We start from the raw sequence: 22,913 nt of genomic DNA on the forward strand, positions 1-22,913 counted from the left end.
TCAGTTTTTAACGAGCCTCAGCATGGAAGCACGTCCTCTGGAATGGTGGCTGAAGCATGCAGGGGCATATGAATGTTTAGCATATCTGGCATGTAAATACCTTGCAAAGCTGGCTACAAAAGTGCCATGTGAAAGCCTATTCTCACTTTCAGGTGACCTTGTAAATAAGAAGCAGGCAGCAGTATCTCCTGTAAATGTAAATAAACTTGTTTGTCTTAGCGATTGGCTGAACAAGAAGTAGGACTGAGTGGACTTGTAGGTGCTAAAGTTTTACATTGTTTTGTTTCTGAGTGCAGTTATATAACAAAAAAAAATTCTACATTTGTAAGTTACACTTTCGCGATAATGAGATTACACTATGGTACTTGTATGAGGTGAACTGAAAAATACTATTTCTTTTATCATTTTTACAGTGCAAATATTTGTAATAAATATAATATAAAGTGAGCACTGTACACTTTGTATTCTGCACCATAATAGAAATCAATATATTTTAAAATGTAGAAAACCATCCAAAAATATTTAATACACTTCAATTAGTATTCTATTGTTTAACAGTGCAATTAATCACAATTAATTTTTCTAATTTGCGATTAATTTTTTTTAGTTAATCGTGTGAGTTAACTGCAATTAATCGACAACCCTAATGAAAACAAAAAATAGTTACCAAAAATTTCAGTGGAAACTTTTGCTTTTTTGTTGAAAAAAATATTTTGGTTTTTGGTTTTCTGATTAAAATTTTTTTAAAATGTTCAAGAAAGGGCACTTTCTATTAAAATTTTAATTTAGTTGAAAACCTAATTTTCCAGGGAAAAAAGATACAACAAATTGTCTACTAGCTCTACATATTTATCTGGAATAAAATCCCTATGAAAAATACCAGAGGCTTCAAATAATTTCAATGTGAGTCTTTGGCTCAATGCAGGGTGTGATGGGACCCCCAGGGTACAACTTGAAACTGTGGGACTGCTCTGCCCCTTAACTCTCAAGCCTGGGTTGTCGCTCACAAAGCTATGCCAGTGACAAACAGCAAACCTCTTGAGGTGCTGTAATCACTCAGCCATCAGCACGTGGAGACCCACACCCAGCTAAACTGCCACTCATGAATTATACAGAGAGAGGCACCAGGCAATCACCCCGGTCCCCAGCATTGCACCCTAGAAATATGACATCTTACACTGCTCAAGACTCCCTTGGACAGTGCAAGGTCATTAATTAGTTTGCCACTTAAACAAAGGGTAGCAGCTATGCAGCAGCCCTTGTTAAGCTGAGCTGAGATTCCCCAAGCATTTCAACCAAACCCACACTGTTTTAGATAAAATATAAAACAGATTTATTAACTATAGAAAGATAGGTTTTAAGTGATTATAAGTAGCAGGCATAAAGATCAAAGTTGGTTATATAAGAAATAAAAATAAATTAGCAATCTAAATTCTACAGACTAAGAAAGATTTGCCTCAAACAATTTCTCATCCTAATAGATGTTAATAGGAAATCACAGTTCTTAATACACAGATTAAATTCCCTTTCAGCCTGGGACAAATATCCCCAGTTCAAAGTCTTTGTCTCCAAAGCAATCTTTAGGTTTTGAGAGGAGAGAGGCCAAGTGATGATGTCACTGTCCCCTTTTATACTTTCTTCCAGCTTCTAGAAAGATCCTTGCTGTGACGTTGGGATTAGACAGCCCACACTGTGTATGTGCCCTTTCTGAGATGTTTCTGGGCGACTGGATTCTTCTTGATGGGCCATCAACACATGGCTGGCCGGTCCTGATGTAAATCAGTCTTACAAGGTGCTCCTTTGCTACCACTGAAAGACTGGCAGTGGGCATCGTTCAACCTCACAACATATTTCAGTAACACACACATAACAATACTTAGTAACTTCGGGTACAATGGTAATACACATAATTCAACAGAGTAGTCATGTTCAATGGAGCATGACTTCTCAAATAATACCTCACAAGGCATACTTTGTACAAAACATATACTCATATCACAGTGATGAATATGGGGTTCCCAGGGTGCTCTTCTGAGGTACAGTGTTACCTGGGGTAAGTGAGTGATATATAAGGGGCCAGGCTAAAGGATCTAATGGTATCCTCTAGCCTTAAACTCTATGAAAGGGGCATCAACATACACTTCTATCTGTTTGGAACACTAAGAAGGGGTTTTGCCATGATTGTCTCTCGGGTTGTGGTTTAATTGCACTATTACTGTAGGTGTACTGATGGAATCACTCCATTTCAAATACCATGGCCAGAAGTTCTTTTTCTATTTGTTTTATATTGATCCCAGACAAGATAATGGAGCAGCTGATACGAGACTTGGTTAATAAAGAATTAAAGGATGGTAATATAATTAATGCCAATCAATATGCGTTTATGGAAAATAGAGCCTGCCAAACTAACATTTTTTTATTAGATTACAAGTTTGGTTGATAAAGGTAATAGTGTTGATGTAATATGCCTAGGCTTCTGTAAGGTGACTTGGTAACATATGACATTTTGATTAAAAACTAAAATGATATAAAATTTACATTTGTACACATTATATGGATTAAAAGCTGGCTAACTGATAGGTCTCAAAATGTAATTTTAAATGTAGAATTGTCATCAAGTGGGTGTACTACCAGTGAGGGCCCAAGCGGTTGGTTCTTAGCCCCATGATATTTAACATTTTTATCAATGACCTGGAAGAAAAAAAAATAATCACTGATACAGTTTGCAGATGACAAAAGAATCGGGGGACTGGTAAATGAGTAGTAATAAATATCGGGGTAGTGGGTAGTAGCCATGTAAGCTGTTCTGCTTCAAGGTGTGGTCATCTTGCCATGCAAGCCTCAAGTCCAGTTGGCCCCTGATAAGGGCTGCTGCTCAGGATAACGAGCAAAGGCCAATGATGGACCCAGCAGACATGAGCCAGGCTCCCCAACAGTGGTGAAGGTGGAGGAGCCACAACTATGGATGTGTGAATCACGTAGGCAGAAGGAAAGCTAGATCTTTGCAACCATCATTCATGCTCTCAGGAACTGACTGCATCTGGCAGAAGAGTTCCTGGGAAAGAGGATGGTGTCCCCAACAATAAACCCCCCCTATGTCTTCCCATTTCCGAGGAGGCACAGTAAAATCAAGGGACAATCGACCATGACAACAGAACTAGGATTAAAGCCCCCTTATTACCAACTCCAGGAGGCGGACTGTGCTCTGCATGCATAGGACAGATGTGACCTAAACCTCACTTAGGGAAACTACAGCCCCCCCGACCCCAACTTCCTGAAGTCCAAACCAGATCTTAGAGATGCATTCCAAGTTTCCACATGGAACGTGTTAACACTGAGTGGCACTGTATACCAGACAGCTCTTGTCAAAGACTCACGCATTACAAGAGCATAATCACCAGCATCACAGAGGCTGGTCTGCCACAAAGTAATCAAGTTCCTGTTGAAGGAACAACCTTCCTCCACACTGGTGTTCCACCCCAAATTCAAGGTGTAGTTATTAGACAACCTCTGGCACAGCTTTCAGCCACATGGAACCACATCTATCTATGCTTATTCTATGCTTGGCTCCAACTTGTTGTTGTGGCCTGCGTGCTGCATCACTAGCGGGAAAGGATGCATTCTACCAACAGCTAGCAGCAAAAATCCAGTCAGCTATGCCACATGTCACATTGCTAGTGGTTGGAGATTTCAGTGCCATGACTGGCTATGATTGAACTGGGTATGGAACCATGATAGGTCCCTTTGGAGGAGGAAAATAGTTCTCTCGGGCTCCTAGGACTGCTGTGAGGCTTGAGGCAGTGGTGAGCTTCAGAGTGGTGCATATTCCTCTGCCTTGTTCTCTAATATGGTAAAATAATGGTTTTACTTTCCTGCTATCATCCTCCTACATGGCCAGGTCTCTGTATAGCTCGAACTTCTTCCACTGGGTACCTCGCTGGGCTAGGTTTCTGTCTGTAAAATCTAGAGCTCTGGGGGCTTCAGACTGAGTTCTGTGGCTCCTGCTGCCAGCTGCTGCACTTCAGCGAACTCCCTGCTCAGATGCTGCCACCATGTTTTGTTCACAAAGTACAAAGCTGACTGCAGGTTAAGTTGAACAAATGAAACTTTATTAACCCCTGTGGACTGCTCTGCCCTTGTGGCTGAATTGCTTCCAGCCTAAGTCCCCACATTCCCTGTCCCACTGTGTTTTGTCAATAATAGTCCCTCCAGGGAACATTGGCCCTCTGATTCCAGGTCCACTGATCATGAGACATTGTGTAAGAACCTGCAGGGCTATAATCTGGGCCCAGAGTGCTTCTGGGCAATTGATGCCTCCACATCTCGCCACGAGGCTTAGGCTGGGTTCCTGTGAGAGGACCCTGTGAGGCTGAGCTCAGGAGGAAATATGGTCCAGGAGGACCTGATTGGCAGCTTTTCACAGCCCACTGATTGGATGGCACTAGTATCTAAGTCAGGAAGTCATAACGGGGAGCTGTCTGAACAACAACATAGACTGCCTTCCTGGCTTTGCTCCAGACCCCACTTTTGGGAGACCCTAGACTCGGGATTTTGAACCTGTCTGCCTCCTGATTCTTGGTTTCCTCTTTGGCCCGTCATGGACAGTAACCAGGGCTGCCCCGGGGTGGGGGGAGGGGCAAGTGGAGCAATTTGCCCCAGGCCTCGGGCACTGCAGGGGTCCTGCTAGCTGCTCCGGGTTTTCAGCGGCACTTTGGCGGTGGGCCCTTCACTCGCTCCGGGTCTTTGGCGGTGGGTCCTTCAGTGCAGCAGAAGAGTTGGAGTGAGTGAAGGACCCGCTGCTGAAGTGCTGCCAAAGCCTTGGAGCGCCACCCGGTGAGTACAAGGGCCAGGGGAAAAGAAAATAAAACTGCGTTTGGCGGCACTTAGGCTGCTCTACTGCCGCCGCTTCATTCTTTGGCGGCAATTCAGCAGCGGGTCCCTCTCGGAGGTAAGGACCCACTGTCGAAGACCTGGCCCTGTCCCAGGCCCCCTGAATCCTCTGGGCGGCCCTGCCAGTAATCTAACCCTACTTGCCTCCTGATGCCTGAATCTTGGTTTGCCCTCTGGCCTAACCTGGACTCTGACTTCCTGGTACCTGATTCAGTCTGATTCCGGACTCCTGCTCCAACCACTGATCTGACAGCCCACATTCTGGTCATGACAGTTTGCTCAGACATCTTTGCCCTCCCATCCAACCCCTCCACAGATGTGCAGGCTGCAGACTGCCTTCCAACCAGCGGCCAAAACCCTTCTGATCCCCTTCTGGCTAAAACCCACACCAGACCTTGTGGAGTTGATTGGTTGGTCACCCCTATCATTAGGACCAGTGACACAAAAGCCGTAATGTAAGGGCACTGAGAAACAGTATGCCTTGATGTGATCCGTTCCCCATTCTGCCTGATAATTCTTGGCATTCCTTGGTTGGAGTGGCATGACCTGTACATCTCCTGGTGGTGGCAGAGCATTAGCTTCTCCGCTGAATACTGTCAGAAAGTAACAAAGCAATCAATCTCCAACTGACCCGTACCCAGGGCTCCAGGATGGAAGCAGAATTTTGGACAGCAGGGGCTGGCCATATGGGAGTGGCCTCAGGCCAGACCACAAGTATCACAACTACCAGGATGTGTTGAAAAAGAAAAATGCAGACTCACTACCCCCACACAGCTTACAGCCCAATAGACTTACAGCCAGGGCAAAAGTGCCTTATGGACAGATATACTCCATTTCTGAACCAGAACTGGAGACGCTCCATGAGTATGTCCAGGAAATCTTGCCAAGGACTTCATTCAGTGATTTACCTCTCCAGTAGGGGCACCAGTTCACTTTGTGAAGAAAAAGGATGGATCATTATGCCTCTGTGTAGACTATCGCACACTGAACTATCTTCACCACATATAACCCCCAAACAGCTGGGCAAACTGAACAGGTGAACCAAATACTGGAGCAGAACTTAAGGTGCTTTGTAAATTACCATCGAGATAACTGGTCCATGCTCCTGCCATATGCAGAGTTTTCTTACAATAACACTGACTGTGACTTCATAGGTCAGAGCCCCTTCTTCACTAATGATGGGTTCCATCCCTGTTTCCACCCAGTGTTACCAGCAGCCTCCTTGCATCCTGTGGCCACTCACTGGCTTCAACAGATCCATCTCATTCAGAAAGAGCTCAAGAAGCACCGAGAAGAGGAGGAGGCGGCCTACAAGAGGCATGCAGGTGGTCAGCAACAGGAAGTGCCAGCATTTACAGTAAGCCAAAAGATGTGGCTTGCTGCTAAACACCTTCAGACTAGGTGACCTTCCCACAAATTGGACCACCAGTTTCTGGAATATGTCCTGATATGCCAGCAAATTAACCAAGTTACCTTCAAGCTCCACCTGCCCGTCTCTCAAAATACACCTAGTTTTCCAAATCTCCCTTCTGAAGCCCTACACTGAGAACCCCTTCCCTAACTTAACTACATTGCTGCCACCACCAGTAGAAATCCAGGGTTATGAGGAATACAAAGTGCATGACATCCTCAGCTCCTGATGGCAATGCATGTCTGTCCTATCTGGTGGACTGTGGAGGCTATGGCCCTGAAGAATGCACTTGGAAGCTTGCCTATGTCCACACCCATAACCTGTTGGATGAACTCCACAAAACTCACCCAGCCAAGCCTGACACCACTTCAAAACAGGTGAAGTGGGGAGATGGTGTAAGAACCTACAGGTCTAGAACCTGGGACTATGGGCCATTGGCATCTCCACATCACCACAGGTGGGTTAGGCTGGGTTCCTGTGGGAGGACCTTGTGAAGCTTGGCTCAGCAGGAAATGCTGCCCAGCAGGACCCGGTTGGCAGCTGTTCACAGCCCAATTGGCTGGCACCAGTATTTAAGCCAGGAAGCCAGGATGGGGATCTATCTGAGCAACAACAGACTGCCTGCATCTGCTCCAGACCCTGCCCATGAGAGACCCTAGACTCTGACTTGTGACCCTGCCTGACTCTCGGTTTGCCCTTTGTCTTATCTCAGACTCTGACTCTCAGTACCTGATTTGGCTTGACTCCTGTTCTGACCACTAAATAGGATTGCCCACATCCTGGTTGTAACAAACTGCCTAGTATACTGGCTTTCCTGGATCCCATTCTCAGGCACCTCTCTCTCCCCATTCATTGCATAGGGCACCTGGGCACCTAACCGAGGTTTTGTGGATTCCATTGTTGTTCCAGTGATTATCTGGGTGCCTAGAAGTTAGGCTTTGAAACACTGAGCTTTGCAACACCTATGGCCCTTTATGGATCCAAGTCCTAGGCCCCAGTTAAGCAAAACACTTACATATGTAATTCCATTGACTTTAATGGAACTTGAGCAAGGGATTTGCTGAATCAGGGCACTAAGCCTGTTTTTTTCTGCCCCCAATTTAGAAGAAATCTGGCACCTTGAAGATTGCTACCTATGCGGTTTTAGCTACACAGCCCCTACTAACTTAGTGCAGAAGTCTCAGGGTAAGTTTTCCCAGTCTGTCCAAAGGTAATTGTAGAGTTTCTGGAGATGAGTTTCAGAAACCTCTGATACGCGTGCTCTGAAACTTAAGCCTTTTTGTGCACAAAACCCACTATTTTCTCTCATTTCCTAGTATATATTTTGAAATCCAGCTAGGCATCCTCTTCTATATAATCTTCCTGTTTCAATGACCATGATGCTGATCCCGTTTGTCAGTTATTTGTCTTCCTGATGAGTTAACATGTCAGGCTAAGGTATTCCTTGTGTATATTCCCCATCATCTGAACAGACACCTTCTTTCTGATCATGCAGTCCCAGCTTGGGCTGAAGTCCTTTTGATTTCAATTGGAGTTTTGCCTGATTAAAAGTCTTCAGGTTCCCAGGGCCTGAAGATACATTGCTTATGTAATCCCCCAACTTGGAGTACCAATGTGGTAACTACATAGCTTGGAAGCAGCTGGATACACGTGAATCATAACTTATTTAGGGTGAAATATGCGCCTTTACAAGGCCTATTCTTCACTTAAGTCCCGTTTAACCATTGACCTTTTGTTGGCCCTTACTGAAGACAATTGCATTAACCTTTTGTTTTGATTTACAACAAAACAGTGGATTTATCCATTCTGGGTATTACCACAGCACCTGTTGCCATGGTATTTAAGATAGACTCACCTGCAAGTCTTTCAATTTACATTTGTGAAAAGCCTACTCACTTAAAAGCAACAAACAACTAAATGCCAAGGTTCACATTGTTTGAACATTTATTGCAATTCAGTGTCAAAGACATTTTAGAAAAATACATCACTGTTAGTACCAAACCACTGTAAAAATCAGAGTTGAACATGCAAAGAAAAAAAAGTGTGTGCAAATAATTTATACGGAAGGATTTTAATCACACAATAATATTAAATAGGAGTGTTAATACACAAGGTATGCTTTTCACTTCATACCTTATCTAGTTACAGCTTTATTTAAAAAGGAAAAACAAGTTTCCTTTTCACATATAAGCAGGTATTCATTATTACTGCAGATTAGCCCCTAAAACATTAGTACATTTGCAATTTCTAATTAAAATGTTAACTATGGAGCTGCCCTGTTGGCACTATATGCAGCAAGTGATAGCCAAAAAGGGCCAGACTACCCTCAGTTACAGCAGCGGGGTGAAAGGGCTGTGTGTGCTCTATCGAGTGCCAGAACAGGGGTGTTACTTAGGTGTTCACGCTATTAATATATTGGAGACTGTCAAGAAGAGGAAAGATTTACTGTCTTTGGGGCCAGACCCTGCAGAGAGCTGAAGGATCCAGAGCATCTTCCACTACCAATGAAGTCAATGGGAGTAGGGAGAACTAAAGAGGTGCTGAGTACATTGCAGACTAGGTTCCACTTAGGAACTTCTCAACCTCAGAGGCAGCAGAGGGCTAGTCAGCTCAGAAGAAGGGACCTTGACAAGAGCCATTACATGTAGAAGGAAAGCTTTTATAAAAAGCTAGCTTGTCTGTACACATTACTGTGCCTAGACGACAAGCAGAACTCCAAACGCTATAGGAAAACTTTTAAACTGATTACCCATCATATCCACAGAGAGGGTGTGTTTTTGAAAACAAGCCAGCAAGCAAGACTAGTGTTTTAATTTAAAGCTATTTTTTGGCAAGGTGCTGATCTGTGAGAAGAAGCTGTGCAACAGGTTACTAAGAGCCCCCCAAAAGTACATGATGGTTTATTGTAGCGAACAGAAGGTTTAAGCATGAGACATCATCCAAGATTTATTAGGTACTCTGCAGTATTTGAAATGTTCCTGGTCTATTTCAGTTGTAGCTACTATGGGCCAAAGAATTGCCTGGGCAGAAAAAGGTAGTTTACTACATGTCTATGTTCTAGGAGTTGGTTGTGCAGCCAAACAGAAATGGGAACACAAACATTAGTCACTACAGGAGTTCAAAACAGGGGTATAGCAATCTTCCCATTTACAGAATGTGGTATGGTGCAATTAAACGTTTACATATGAAGCATGTCTGTAGAGCAGTACAAGGTTTCCTAATGATTTTACAAAACAGAAGTAATACAATTAAAAAAAAAATACAAGATGAGGTGCACACATTTCATAATCAAACATTAAAATACCAAACCATCACTAGTATAAACTGCTCAGCTTATGTACAGCTGAAATTCAGCATCTTGAAGTGACTGTCAAATTCAAATAAAACTCAAATACTCACCTCCCCCGGTAAACTGAAATGCAAAATTCTCCTCTCTTCCTTCCCATGCCCCCTCCACTGTATGGAGTGGTTTTAAAATATCTGTATTGAGCCATATTCAGCTCTGTTGCACCAGTAAATGCGGACCAACTCCATTGGTTTCAATGGAATCACTCTGTATTTATGGTGATAAAGGCAGAATAAAGACCTTGTTTCATAGTATTGAAACTAATGAAATCCTAATGGCAACCCAGATGAAAGGCTGTTTGGAAAGATCATCATCACCGATGTCATGTTCAAACACAGAAAGCCTGTTTTCAACTTACAATAACTTACCCTGAAAATAAGGAGGTCTCTTTTATGCCAAAGTAGCCTTGCACCTTCCTGCCTCAAACCCACTGTTATCGCTCAGTTTTCATTCTCCTGTCAGCCTACGTCATGCAGATGCAAATAATCTACTTAAATAAAACCGATGCCTTTGTAAATGGTCAGGCTAAGGTATCTGGGCACAAACAGTGGTTGTTAAAAAGGAATTATCTGACTCACTACAATATTTGACAGTAATAAACCATTTTGGGAATAGGAAAGACTCATGAGGAGATAGATCTCAGTAACAACTGCAGCAATAAAATAACAATATGAGGCAAGTTCTATTTCTTTCTTTAGCAGACTCATTTAATAAGTTATACTCCTTAATAGCATGCATTACGTTTGGTTTCACGCTGTAGGTCTCTTCCTCAAGTAACCACGTAAGAACAGTTTTTCTCGAAACAACACAATCTGAAAATGTCAACGTGTAGATAAATGTTTCACTTAAGGCCCACGTAGTGCTTTCAAATCAGAACCTGCACTTTAAACTTCAACTGCTTTACCAAACATTAGCTAATTGATCCTTACAGTGGGGCACTGCAATAAGTAGTTATTGTCCCCATTTTCCAAACTGGAATTGGAGGCAGAGAGTGTTTTGCCCAAAACCACAGAAGGAAATATTTGCAGAGCCAGGACTAGAGTTCGTAAGTTCCTGACTCAGAACCCTGTGCTCAGACTATTATATATGGAATTTAACTCCAGAATCGATCCTGGAGTTAAATTCACTTGATGTCAGTTTCACCGAGGAGGAACTTACTCCAATAAATACAACCTAAAATAAGTATTTTACAGGTTGAAACACCAATTGCTGGTATGTCAAATTTGACATTGCAAATCACAACTTCTATTTAGGTTGGTTCACTGGGAGTAGATGGGGCAGACAGATGAGGAAGGGGGAAAAAAAATCAGACCTCCAAGCAGAGGGCACAAAGGTTATAAGGGTATTTTGAACTGCTAGAGAAAGGATTAACATGGATCTTCACACACAACATCGCTACTTCAGTCACTTCCCTTAACACTCCTCTTTCATCAAGTCAAATTCCAGTCTCATTTATACCCACAACACCTCACTGACATCAACAAGGGTTGCATGGGTGTGAATGAGAATAGAAGCTGGTCTCTCTTACTTAATTACACTAACTCCCACAACGAGAGTTTCATTTCTCCAGGTTAACTACCTCTGAATCACTTTCCACTCACATGAACATACACCCTCTCCCCCCTGAGTTCAAATTTACTCTTTTGACCCATCTTTGAGTTGAGAGCAGATGGAGGAGGGCAAGGTCTCCGCCTTCAAACTATTTTATTCCCTTCTCTGCATAATGCAAAATGATTTCTGATGGGAGTGTCTCTTGCCCTGTCTCTGAAGGAGATTTCTGGAAGAACCAAACCTTCTCCCTTGGAATGCAACAAATGGCAGTTACTGCTAAAGCATTCTCCTGGATATCCCCTCACCAGGGCTGCAGTCTCCATCCCCACCATTCAATCTAAACACATTTTTCCCCCCACAACTACTCAAAGAGCATGCAAAGTGATTTAGTTTGTAAAAATGCAAATACTATTGCAAAAATATATATAAACAGCTGCAGAAAAGTGTTAGAGATCAATTATAAAACCTGTAAAAAAAAGGAACAGACTATTAAATAATTAAACTCAAGTAGTTCTTCCTGATTTATCCTGAGTATTCCTCTTCCTCACAACTCTTTTGTCCATACCATACAACCTATAAATGTTTGTCTTTCTTAGGCACCTTGCTTACGTGCTCTGCGTACAGTGTTGGAAAAGTGCTGTACATGAACGCTGCTATAGGACAACTGCAAGGATTTTTCCTATGTAGCCTTTCCAAACTTTTATACATGGACTGGAATCTGCCAGATCAAGTTTGTCAAATTCATGAGTTATACGTAATAAAGGAGATTAGAAGTTTGGCCATTAATTTCAGTGGGATCAAGATTTGTAAACACTAATTCTCACTGTATCTCTGTTAATCTGGCACTGGCAGGGAGATGGATTAGGTAAATTATTTTCCATTTCTATGATCCATAGAAATGATATGGGATGTCAGGTGATTAGAAATCCTATTTACCCTAAGGACTGACTGTACCCGTATTACACTAGGACTCTATGGCTGGCTTTCCTCGCTGCTCTTCCTGTTTCTAACAGCAGTTATAAACAAATGGTATTTATCTTACATGCTATGAGCCAGATCCTCAGTGAATGTAAACTCGCACAGCTCCACTGGCCCTATGGGGCTGAGTCATCTCTTAGTTACATCAGTTTTGACTTTATTTCAGTGGAGTTACACAGGGTTGGGGGAGTCAGACCCAGTGAACCAGATGCTGATCTCAGACAGGTGTAAATCCAGAGTAGATCAGGCCCCTTATTCAACCATCATGCACCCTCCTTAAATACAAATCCTCACCCTTGGTTTGTTTTTTTGCTTAATCTTTTATAAAGACAACAAAATTAAAAGGAAGATGGAGTAAAATCTTAGGCATTTCTAAGGCGCTCATCATCTGGGCATTCAAGCACTGAGTACAGCAAGAAAACGAATTAAAAACGTAAGCACTAACATAAGAAGAAGTTTGCTTACGGTCATAAACATCATTTCCCTTTAAATCATTGTACAAAGTATAATAGTTCACATTGCATAATGGATTGTTGTTTCAAAGGTACTCTATTTATTTGAGGTAGAAAATGGCATGGTGTGTTATTTTCATTTTTAACTAGGATCAAATCCTAGATGTTATGCATATTTCTGAATGCATCCAATTTTTTTTACATATAAGTATTATTAAAACTCGTTGCAGGGAATTTTTCCCCATAAATATTTTTAAAATGTCATATTTATAAATATCTATTGTAAATAAAACCAGATGGAGGAGCAGTTAAACAGTCCTAGTCTCAAACTGCTTTCTTTTCATTTATTAGAAACTGAAAAAAATATAGGAAGTTTTTAAAGGGCCATGGGGCAAATTAAGTTTTAACTTCTAAACGGAAAGAAATTTCTGCCCTGTATCTTATACTTGGATAATAAAAAGGTGACTTTTTACAACATTGCTTATACACGTCAGTCTTGTTAGAAGTCCATATTTCTTAAACATCGAACGTCAGCGAGCAATTTCACCTTTCGTCTCTAAGATCCTCTTGTTTGCTTGACTCAGGAGCTTCAAACAAACATCAACATTTACACTATTTACAAGTTCAATGTCCAAGCTGAGCGCTTTAAAGTGTCTTGTAGGAATAGGATATGCTGTGAAGAACCAGGGTTCAGAATCTGAACAAGTTGATGAAGTCCTGGGGTGAAAGAGAAGTGGAACAGCTCTCTGGGTTGTTGGCTGTGCAAGGATGATCAGTACCCTGAAAAAAATAATCCAGTTAGAGAGGGTACAAAACTAGTGTCACAGCTTTAATTGGTTTAGCAATGCTCTGTGTGCCACATGCTGCACATCCAATTTGCAAACTGGTAGATTAGAGTACATAGCTGAGAATACAATAAGGTGGGCGCACAACTGGATGCAAAACTGTACTCAAAGAGTAGTTCTCAATGGTCCACTGTCAAACTGGGAGGATGCATCTAGTGGGGTCCCACAGGGGTCTGTTCTGGGTCAGGTACTATTCAATATTTTCAGTAATGACTTGGATAATGGAATGGAGAGTATGCTTATCAAATTTGGGGATGATACCAAGCTGGGAGGTATTACAAGCACTTTGAAGGACAGGACTAGAATTGAAAATGATTGTGATAAATTTGAGAATTGGTCTGAAATCAACAAGATGAAATTCAATTAATTACAAGTGCAGAGTACCACAGTTAGGAAGAAAAAAAATCAAATGCACGAATACAAAATGGGGAATAACTGGCTAGGCAGCAGCACTGCTGAAAAGGATCTGGAGGCTCATAGATGACTTGTGCCTCCCCATACTGGTGTGGGGGGGCACAATATAAAGGGGAGGGCACATGATCGCCCCACCTATCTCCTCTGCCCAGTGACCCCGCCCCCTGCGCCCAGCCCAGGGCCTCCACGCTCTCCACTCCCCATGTTACCTGTTGGAGGAGGAGGGGCGCTCTGTCCTTATCCCGCTGCGCCACCCTCCCCCTGGCACGTTTGACTGCTCTCCTTGGCAGCCGGGCCCAGGTGGGAAGCGGGAGGGACCCACTTCTCATGTGGTTCAAGCTGGCTGCTCCGGCTCACTGCTCCTGCAGTGCAGCAGCTGCCTGAGAGAGAGTCAGACTGGGGAGGCGGCGGTGGGTCACTCCCTGGGCGGCAGTGGGTCAGTCCCGGGCCTGGCTGCTGGAGACAGGGGCCGAGCGAGCCAGAAATGTGCTGAGGGGGGGAGAAAAGAGGGGGTTCTGGCTCGCTCAGCCCCTGTCCCTGGCAGCCAGGCCCAGGTGGGGAGTGGCCTGCCTTCGCCTCCCCAGCCAGGCTCTCTCAGGCAGCTGCTGCGCTGCAAGGACCAGCAACTCAGTGTGGCTTGCATGAGAAGCAGCTAGTCCTACTTCCTCTGCTCCCCGCCCTTGCCCAGCTACCAGGGATTGGGGCTGAGAATGCTGGGGGGAGGTGCAGCAGGAAGACAGAGCCCCTCTTCCTCTCTCCCCAGCAGGCCCATCTGGGGGGCACTTGACCTTGCATGCTCCCCTATGCGTTGCCTCTGATGGGGGTCATAGTTGATGGCTCATATTCAGTTTGTGATCCATGTGATGTAGATACAAAAACGGCTAATATTCTGGGGTGTATTAACAGGAGTGCTGTATCTAAGATATGGGAGGCAGCAGTTCCACTCGGCGCTGGTGAGGCCTCAGCTGGAGTACTGTGTCCAATTCTGAGTGCCACACACTAGGAAAGACATGGACAAATTGGAGAGAGTCCAGACAAGAGCAACAAAAATGGTAATAGGTTTTTAAAAAAAACAACTGACCTATGAAGTAAAAAACAAACCAGCCAACCCTGGCTATGTTCAGTCTTGAGAAAAGACAATTTGGGGATGGTGGGGAACAGACCTGAGAACAGTCTTCAGATATGTTAAGGAGTGTGATCAGTTGTTCTCCATGTCCACTCAAGGGAGGACAAGAAGTAATCAGCTTAATATACAGCAAGGGAGATTTAGGTTAGATATGAGGGAAAAGTTTCTAACTATAAGGACAGTTAAGCACTGGAATAGGTTACCAAGGAAGGTTGTGGAATCCCCATCATTGGAGGTTTTTAAGAACAGATGAGACAAATGCCTGTCAGGGATGGTCTAGATTTACTTGGTCCTGCCTCTGCACAGGGGGATAGAGCTCTTCAGATCCCTTCGAGTTCTACTCTTATAGAATTCTATAATAAATGTTATACCCTCCTCTGGCAACAAACAGGTCACGGCACGGCTTTAGATTTTAGGGACAGTTATCAATTCAAGGGAGATGAAGGACAAGGGTTCAAATTCACTCTCTGACTCATCTCCAAAGGACAGAGACCTGATTTAGCTGTCAGTTAAATTTGTGTCAGACCAGAGTAACTCTGAAGTCAATGGAATTATTTCAGATTTACACCACTGTAGTGGACAGCAGAATTTGTCCCCAGGTTTCTGTAAATGCCTCAAATTTGCTGTGGCACTCCAGGGGCCTTCTTCTCTCATCACAGGGCAAGAAACCCCCACTAGATCCTGTGGGGAAAGGATAAGGCCCCAGGGAGTAACAGGAACTGTGAAGGAACTTCTTAAGATAGAGAGTAAGCAAGCTTTAAGTGGGGTTGGCCTGATTTTTGGAGAAGGTCAGCACTTGCAACTCCCATTAACTTGAATTAGAGTGGGCATTCAGCACTTCTGAGAAATCAGGCCCTCAATCAAATACCAGCAAAATATCCAGACCTTCCAGGAGAGGATGTGGCAATGTCTGCAGAGCTGCAGTGTGTCTCCATACTGCTCTTTCCTCGGGTAACATCTTATAAGTTTAAAGTACATCTTCTTCCAATCCAGCAACCCCTTCTCAGATAAGATTATCCGTTTACGAATCTAAAAATCAGAGTTAGAGTGATTGAGTGTACATGAAGGCTTAGTTTTGTTGGCAGTATTGCTTCAAGACCTTCCTCCTCCTGCACATAGTAGCCAGCATTTAATTCTTGCTGATCTCCACATGATCTCATCTGTAGTGGCAAGAGAATCTGTCCTGAGCCTCTCCACATTAACAGTCTCCTTATTCTAAATACACTACACAATATCAATACTAGAGACCAATCTTACCTTTTACACAGATTCCTTCCTGTTGCACATTGCTATACAATGGCTCCAAGGGCTTCATGCTACCACACATCACCATGATTCAGAAACTCTAAAAATGACTATCCGGATAACAAACTTTACTCCATGTAGTGGTTTCAGGAATTAAACATGTTTTTCTGCACAGATATATCTTTAAACCTGGAGTTGCAGTATTTGCTTGTGAGACATTCACTTTTAGGACATCTTCATTAGCGGTGAAGATCAGATTTGGATCTGTCACACCATGTGACATATAGTCAATATAGGAAAAAAATATCTTCCCAGAATCCAGGGCCAGATCTTCAGCAGATGTAAATCTGTGTAGGTTTGTTGAAGTCACTGGAACAATGCTAATTCACACCAGCTGAAGATCTGGTCCCCCAATTTGTGTGTATATTTAGTGCTTATGAATGGTGCCAGACTGGCAGCCCTAGAGACTGAAAACCTTTACCCTCAAAACAGATACAATATAGTAACAGAGTTAGCTTGCCAACAACGGTGAACAACTCAGATATTTTGTGTGTGTGTGTGTGTGTGTGTGTGTGTGTGTGTGTGTGTGTGTGTGTGTGTGTGTGTGTGTGTGTGTGTGTGTGATGTGGGCAGTTACTGTTGGGAACTACAGACACAGAACTCTGTAAACCTATGGTACAAATAGCAGTGTTACCATCCGAGGCCATGTGGATAGGTTAGCAGCCTAGATTGGAGGAGGTGCGTGTGCATGTTATTGACGCTGCAGCCTTCTATTTCAGGCACCAGTATTGTGGCATTTACAACACTATCAGAACTTTATCACCATTGTCTTGTCAGCCCATATTAGAAACTCGCAGCATGCCCCTCAGAACAAAGAAGCAGTCAAAGATCTGGAAGATCTGTCTATGTGTGTTCAATCACAAATGGGTTACAATACGAGACTGATTGAGGTTTAACTTTCATCCCATTACCTGTCGGTCTGTGAAATGGTACTGGCAGAGCTTTTTCCACAGCAGCCGGTCCTCACTGAGCACTTGCAGTTCAGGGGCCACTTGTCCAAGGCTGACAAGGTCTCTCCCATCAGTTAGCCGCTGCATGATGTTTAATTGTAAACACAACGGCAGGTCTGTAAAGGTCATTCCTTTAAAGGCAGGCTGGAAAAAGAGTGTAAGAGCTCAGTTAGTGAAAAGCAGGCAATTCTAAATGGGAGCAATGCACTACTTGTAAATATTTTATATACACAAGATGCAGTGACACTGGATAACTTTCCATCCAGGGGACAGATCAGTTCCCCTAGGAGATCCTATGATGGGCTGTGGTGTTGTTGAGCCATTACTTCCAGTGAGAAAAGTAGGCGTATCCACCATTTACTGTGGCAGAGCAACAACTGTGTTGTGCTATCAAACGTTAACTGTACAGTTTACTCCCCTCACCACTGGAGAGGAGGTTTATGATGCCCAAGCTCCACTATAGTGGACCAGGGCATTACTGTCTGTAGGTCACTTCAGATAACTGGAGGGCAATACTGTTCCCTAACAGGTTAAACCTCCAGTCTATACAGTTTAAGTCCCTTGGAAATTTCATGTCCTACTAAGACAACTGTGTTTTACTTTGCAGGGTCACATGATCCTATATTAACCAAGTAGAGATGTTCACTAGTAATGGTACCAATCAATATTTCCCTTTAATTGTTTCCTACAACATTGCTGGCAATGCTACCTGTTACCCAGGAAATACTTAAGAGTATTTTTTTTTAAATTGTTTCCTACAGGGGATACTTCTAGGACCATGTCTACATTGTGGATTTGCCTCAATTACAGTCATCGTTGTCTAGTAACCAGTTTAGCTACACCAATGCAAATTCCTGGTCTAGACAATGAAAGTCACTATCTCTACTAGTGGCCCTTAGCACTGGGCTCCATATAGTGGCTCTGTCTGTCACACTAGGGTTTGCATGTGTGCAGCTACACTGGTAACGGGATACAGACTGTTGAATTCAGGGAAAATCCCCAGTGCCATCAAGACCTAAGAACCAGGAAATGGGCTCCAACTGCTACACTAGTGCCCATTCCGTACTCATGCGGTAAAGGTTTGCAGGCTTGGGCTCAACAGTGAAACAATGTTAAGAATCTCAAATAAATGTGCCAAGTTTTTAGTTGCCCTGCACCAAGATGCCTCTATTTTAAGTTGCAGTCACATCACCCTACATGCAACTGGCAGGGCAGTTAACTGTTTAAAACAAAATACGAATAGCTGATCAGCTAAGGAAAATTTTGTGGGACTATTTTTAAAATATGACCCCGTCTCCAGTGTTTGGATGGTGTCTGACCATTCAAAGACATAATATAAATATTTATTTAGACACAAAAGTTCCCATTTCGTAACCCTTCAGTAAGCCACATAGTTATTAATCTATAACAGGGCCCAGTGTACTCTGCAACTCCATAGCAGCAGCAGCATATGCTGCACAGCCCATCCACTGCGACAAAAACTCTGGTAATCTTTCATTAATAATTAATTTTCTAGCCCTTTTGGTTACCAAGAACACCATAAACAGACACAATTGCATCTTCCAGTAGCCTGAAACAATAGCTCCAAAAAGAGTGAACAATCCCACTCATCTCAGTGGGGTGTTGACTCTAAACTCTAAGGGTGATAACTTAGGAAAACTGCTGTTAACTATTTTGCTACTGGTCAGTTAATAGGGACATCTAGCCAATATTCTTATCTCAGGATCCCAAGCAGCCTCTCATATACACCCCCCCCCCCCCAAAACCCCAAAGGTTTCTTACTCAACTTCCTTCTGACAACTTCTAGAATGCAGTTTGGCATCCTCAGTATAAAACTCTGAAGCACACTACAAATTAAAAATGTAAGTGCATTGCATAACTAAATTCCATATGGAATTAAATAACACAGAGCATACTGTAAAGATTGTTTCATTTGTGTATTTCAATTAAATTTAAAAAACAGCAAGGTTTTTATTGACCTAGAGTTGGTGCAACAGTCCAGTCTGCTCCACTGGGGTGTGACAGATCTCTATCCCAGGCTGCAGAATTTAGGTCAAGTTTGCTGTGGATAACACAGAAGTCTTGTATATAATTTACTAGTGCCCTCAAATTCCATTCACTAATGAAGTTGCACTTTTTACAGATGAAATACCCACATAAGTCAATGGGAGTTTTACATGAATAAAATGTGCAGGACTAGGCTCAAATGCGTTGAACTCAATAAGACACCTGTGCAGCTTACTAATGAAGTCCATGTGACTAAAGCACATTCTTCAGGGTTTTCCTGAATCATGGCCAAAGACTTATCTGCTACATTTCAAACATGACTTTTTTTTTCTTTTAAAAAGAACACACCCTAGATCAGAGGAGTCCTATGTTAACTTTCATTTCCTTGACAGGATTTTTTTTTAAGCTAATAAGTACTACAATGCGCAGTATATATTTCTCAAGCTTTACACTCCTTGGCTGTTAAGACATTTTTTCTCCTTCTGAAATACCAAAAGCACTTGGTCTACTTGCAGTAAGTGGCCAACTGCCTGTAATACTGCTCTTTCCCCCCCTCCTTTAAACACAGCTGCTTTTGTTCAAGCTTGACAAGAAATCATCTTCAGTGGTGTGAAAATTACATTTTTTGCAAGCTTTACAGCTTGAGACATTAAACAATTTTTGAAAAGAAAGGCCAGCCGACCATGTTTAGGCCAAAAAGTAAATAAATGTATGTAAAACACACACACACTTCAGTTCACAAGTGGTGCTATGACAGAACGTTGGCTGGGATTGATAGATTTTTTAACTGATCTTCAGGATTTTCTAACCTGATGGTATACTGGCCTGGTGCTGAGATAAAATAGTTTTAACTATTGAGTCAAGCAGCTGGATCCTGATCTTGCAGTGAGCTCTGTGCAAGGAGAACCCTGCACCTTCAAGGAGCCCCATGCACAGGCACCAGCTTTCTCTGGGCCCCAGGGGTGCTCAATCCCCTACCCTGGACCCCTTATCTCAAGCGCCCTGCTCCGCCTCTTCCCACTCCTGTCCCACCTGCCCCACCTCTTCCTGCCCAGTTCCACCCCTCCCCTGAGCATACCCCGTATCTGCTCCTCCCCCTCAGTGCCTCCTGCATGCTGCGGAACAGCTGATCACAGCAGGCTTTAGGTGCTGGGAGGGATAGGGAGGAGTTGATTGGCGGGGCCCCCAGTGGGCAGGAGGTGCTGGGGAGAAAGAGGCTGGCTGCCAGTGGGTGCTAGGCACCCACTAATTTTTTTCTGTGTGTGCCCAAGCCCTGGAGCACCCATGGAGTCAGCACCTAGGGGCCCATGGAAGTCAGTGTGTGTCTGGCATCACAGAGATAATTGCAGGACTGGGGCTGTGGATTTTACTTAAGACTTTCTCTGAGTCCAGAGAAGCCTCCTTTCCTCATTGTCTCTTAACTTCCCTCTCCTCACCCCAAGATCCTTGCACTGCAGCTACGTTCCTTCAGGGTTCTCTAGATAGTGCTTACCCTGCACACATTTTGAAATTACTTAGGCAAGCACAAGCACCTCTCTTGCCTATTAGCAGCAGCCAAGCATGATGCCTCTTTAGCAGCTTACTGGGAAAAAATTTGCATTTCAATTAATTTAGGCCCATGTCCCAGTGTCACTACGGTCAATGGGAATTTTGCAATTAACTTCAAGGTGAGAGTAGGACTCTTAGGAAAGGGGACAGATATATTGGCAACATTAGAAACTAAAGTCCAGTACTGAGTCACAGACAAGACAATCCTAGTACAAGTGCTATTCGAGTCTCAGCATTCTGCCTTAGCCCTGACTCTGACCCTTTGTTGAGACTGCCAGTGAAATGTGAGCATCTATCCGACAGGAACTGAAGTGAGACCAAACTCCACTCACACAGTATTTGATGACCATTTAGAGGCCTAACTGGTTTTGGTTACTACTAACAGCAGGCCTGATTGTGGAGTCAGTGGGTGATTTGAGGAGCACTTGAAGATGCCTGGCTTCATCATGCAGTCAGCTTTTCTAAATGAAGCTGTTTTTAGAGAAACATGCAATGTTACCATGTAACTCTGAAAAACATTTTGCATCTTGGTTTAATTTTCCACTTGAAAGTCAGAATAAAAGTAATAATTAAAAAAAGCCTCCCCCTGTCTAATCCAATTGAATTCAAATCTTAATCCAAATTCTCTCCAGCAGCAGGCTCTGTGTGAAGTCTAGGAATGCTCATTATGATCCAATTACACAGGCAGGAGCTGCAGCTGCATGATAAGGTTGCATGAAAGAGCCAATGTATCATTTGCCTCTAAGTGAGGGCCTGGATTCTTGCTTACTCTTGTGATTTGGATGCTGTTCAGTTGCTGTTGCCAGTGAAGAATAGTCTCCATTCTGTGTACCCACATGTTGATGTTTCCAACCAGAACAGACTTGCCAACCCTTTGCACCAGGGTGCACAGTGACGTGTAGAGAGTCTGCAGCAATTCCCTTATTAGCCTGATGTTCTGCTGATCTTCAAGGACTTTGGAGGCAGAGAGAAGAAGAAAAATATATTTTAAAAAGAGACTATAATGTTTAAATACATCTCAGTATCTACTTTCTTCCGGAGGCTTTGTAAGAATTACTGTCTATGATCTTAGGCCAAAAAGTATCAAATCTGGAACTGTGGGGGGAAGGAGGGAGTAGAGGAGGACTGCTCTGTCTAGATATGACAGTTTATCAGATAGGAAACATTTGTCAGAGATGTCCCCTAATAACTGTACAAGAGATTGACCTGAGGAACAATGTTCCCTCTAATTTTTTACATATGGAGATCACGTGTAGCAGGGGTGGAGCCGAGGGGTTCAGCATATGGGAGGGGGCTCAGGGCTCAGGCAGAGTGTTGGAGTGCGGGGGTGGATAAGGGCTCTGGCTGGGGGTTGCAGCCTCTGGGGTGGGGCTGGGAATCAGGGGTTGGGGTGTGGGAAGGGCTCAGGGCTAGGGCAGAGGGTTGGAGGGCGAGGGCTATAGCTGGAGATTTGGGGTTTGGGGTGCAGGCTTCCCTGGGACTGTGACAGATGAGAGAGGACTCCCTCCAGCCCTTTCCCCCAGCCATGGCAGCTCCGAGGCTGGGACTGGGGGAGAGGCATGTCCTTCACCGGCTGCGGCTGCTCCAGCTCTCCCCACCTGCGTGGTCCTTGATAGCCTGCTCCTTGGCCATGTAGCCTGGAGGGAACTTTGCTGAGGAAAGATGTCTGGCCTTTCTACAGTGCTTCTAACAGTCACTCTAGGAACACTGGCCAACTTGTCCCCCTTAGATCGGTGCTTGGAGGAGACCTTCCACACACAGCTCTTGCCCTGCTTCTAACCAGTTCATGTGGAAACAGAGGCTTAGCCACCTCTATAGCTCTTCTTGCCCTGCCCCTCTACTCTTACAAGGGTCCTCCGAAGGTTGAGGGCCCACACAAAGAGAGGGGGTGGAGATTGGGTTGACCAGGGAAGCGGGAATTCCCAAAACACACAAACACACACACACTAAATACACTGTGACCCGACAGAGATTTCCAGAAAAAAGTAATGTCAGCCCTGACAGACTCCTTTCCCTTGGTGGGCAGCCATGGCCAGTGGGAGCCCCTGGTAGTGCAGCTGCTAGGAAGCCTTGGAAGTGACTAGGGCCTA

At 43.8% G+C, this 22,913-nt stretch overlaps 1 protein-coding gene across 2 annotated transcripts in view; it reads right to left on the reverse strand.

Annotated features, from left to right (window-relative positions):
- Positions 1 to 8,227: 8,227 nt before the first annotated feature.
- Positions 8,228 to 22,913, reverse strand: part of FBXO32 (F-box protein 32) — a 34,142-nt gene continuing 19,456 nt past the window's right edge. The window contains exons 6-9 of one of the 2 annotated variants that reach the window (XM_032803495.2): positions 21,593 to 21,777; positions 17,230 to 17,412; positions 15,899 to 16,042; positions 8,228 to 13,408 (exon numbers count right to left, since the gene is read on the reverse strand). In XM_032803495.2, the coding sequence (XP_032659386.1) occupies positions 13,319 to 13,408; positions 15,899 to 16,042; positions 17,230 to 17,412; positions 21,593 to 21,777 (602 nt within the window). In that variant the 3' untranslated portion in view covers positions 8,228 to 13,318. The remainder of the gene's footprint in view (positions 13,409 to 15,898; positions 16,043 to 17,229; positions 17,413 to 21,592; positions 21,778 to 22,913) is intronic. The other variant, XM_075063218.1, reaches the window with a different exon arrangement.

This window comes from Chelonoidis abingdonii, chromosome 2 (assembly GCF_003597395.2).
Source record: "Chelonoidis abingdonii isolate Lonesome George chromosome 2, CheloAbing_2.0, whole genome shotgun sequence".
Lineage (NCBI taxonomy): Eukaryota > Metazoa > Chordata > Testudines > Testudinidae > Chelonoidis > Chelonoidis abingdonii.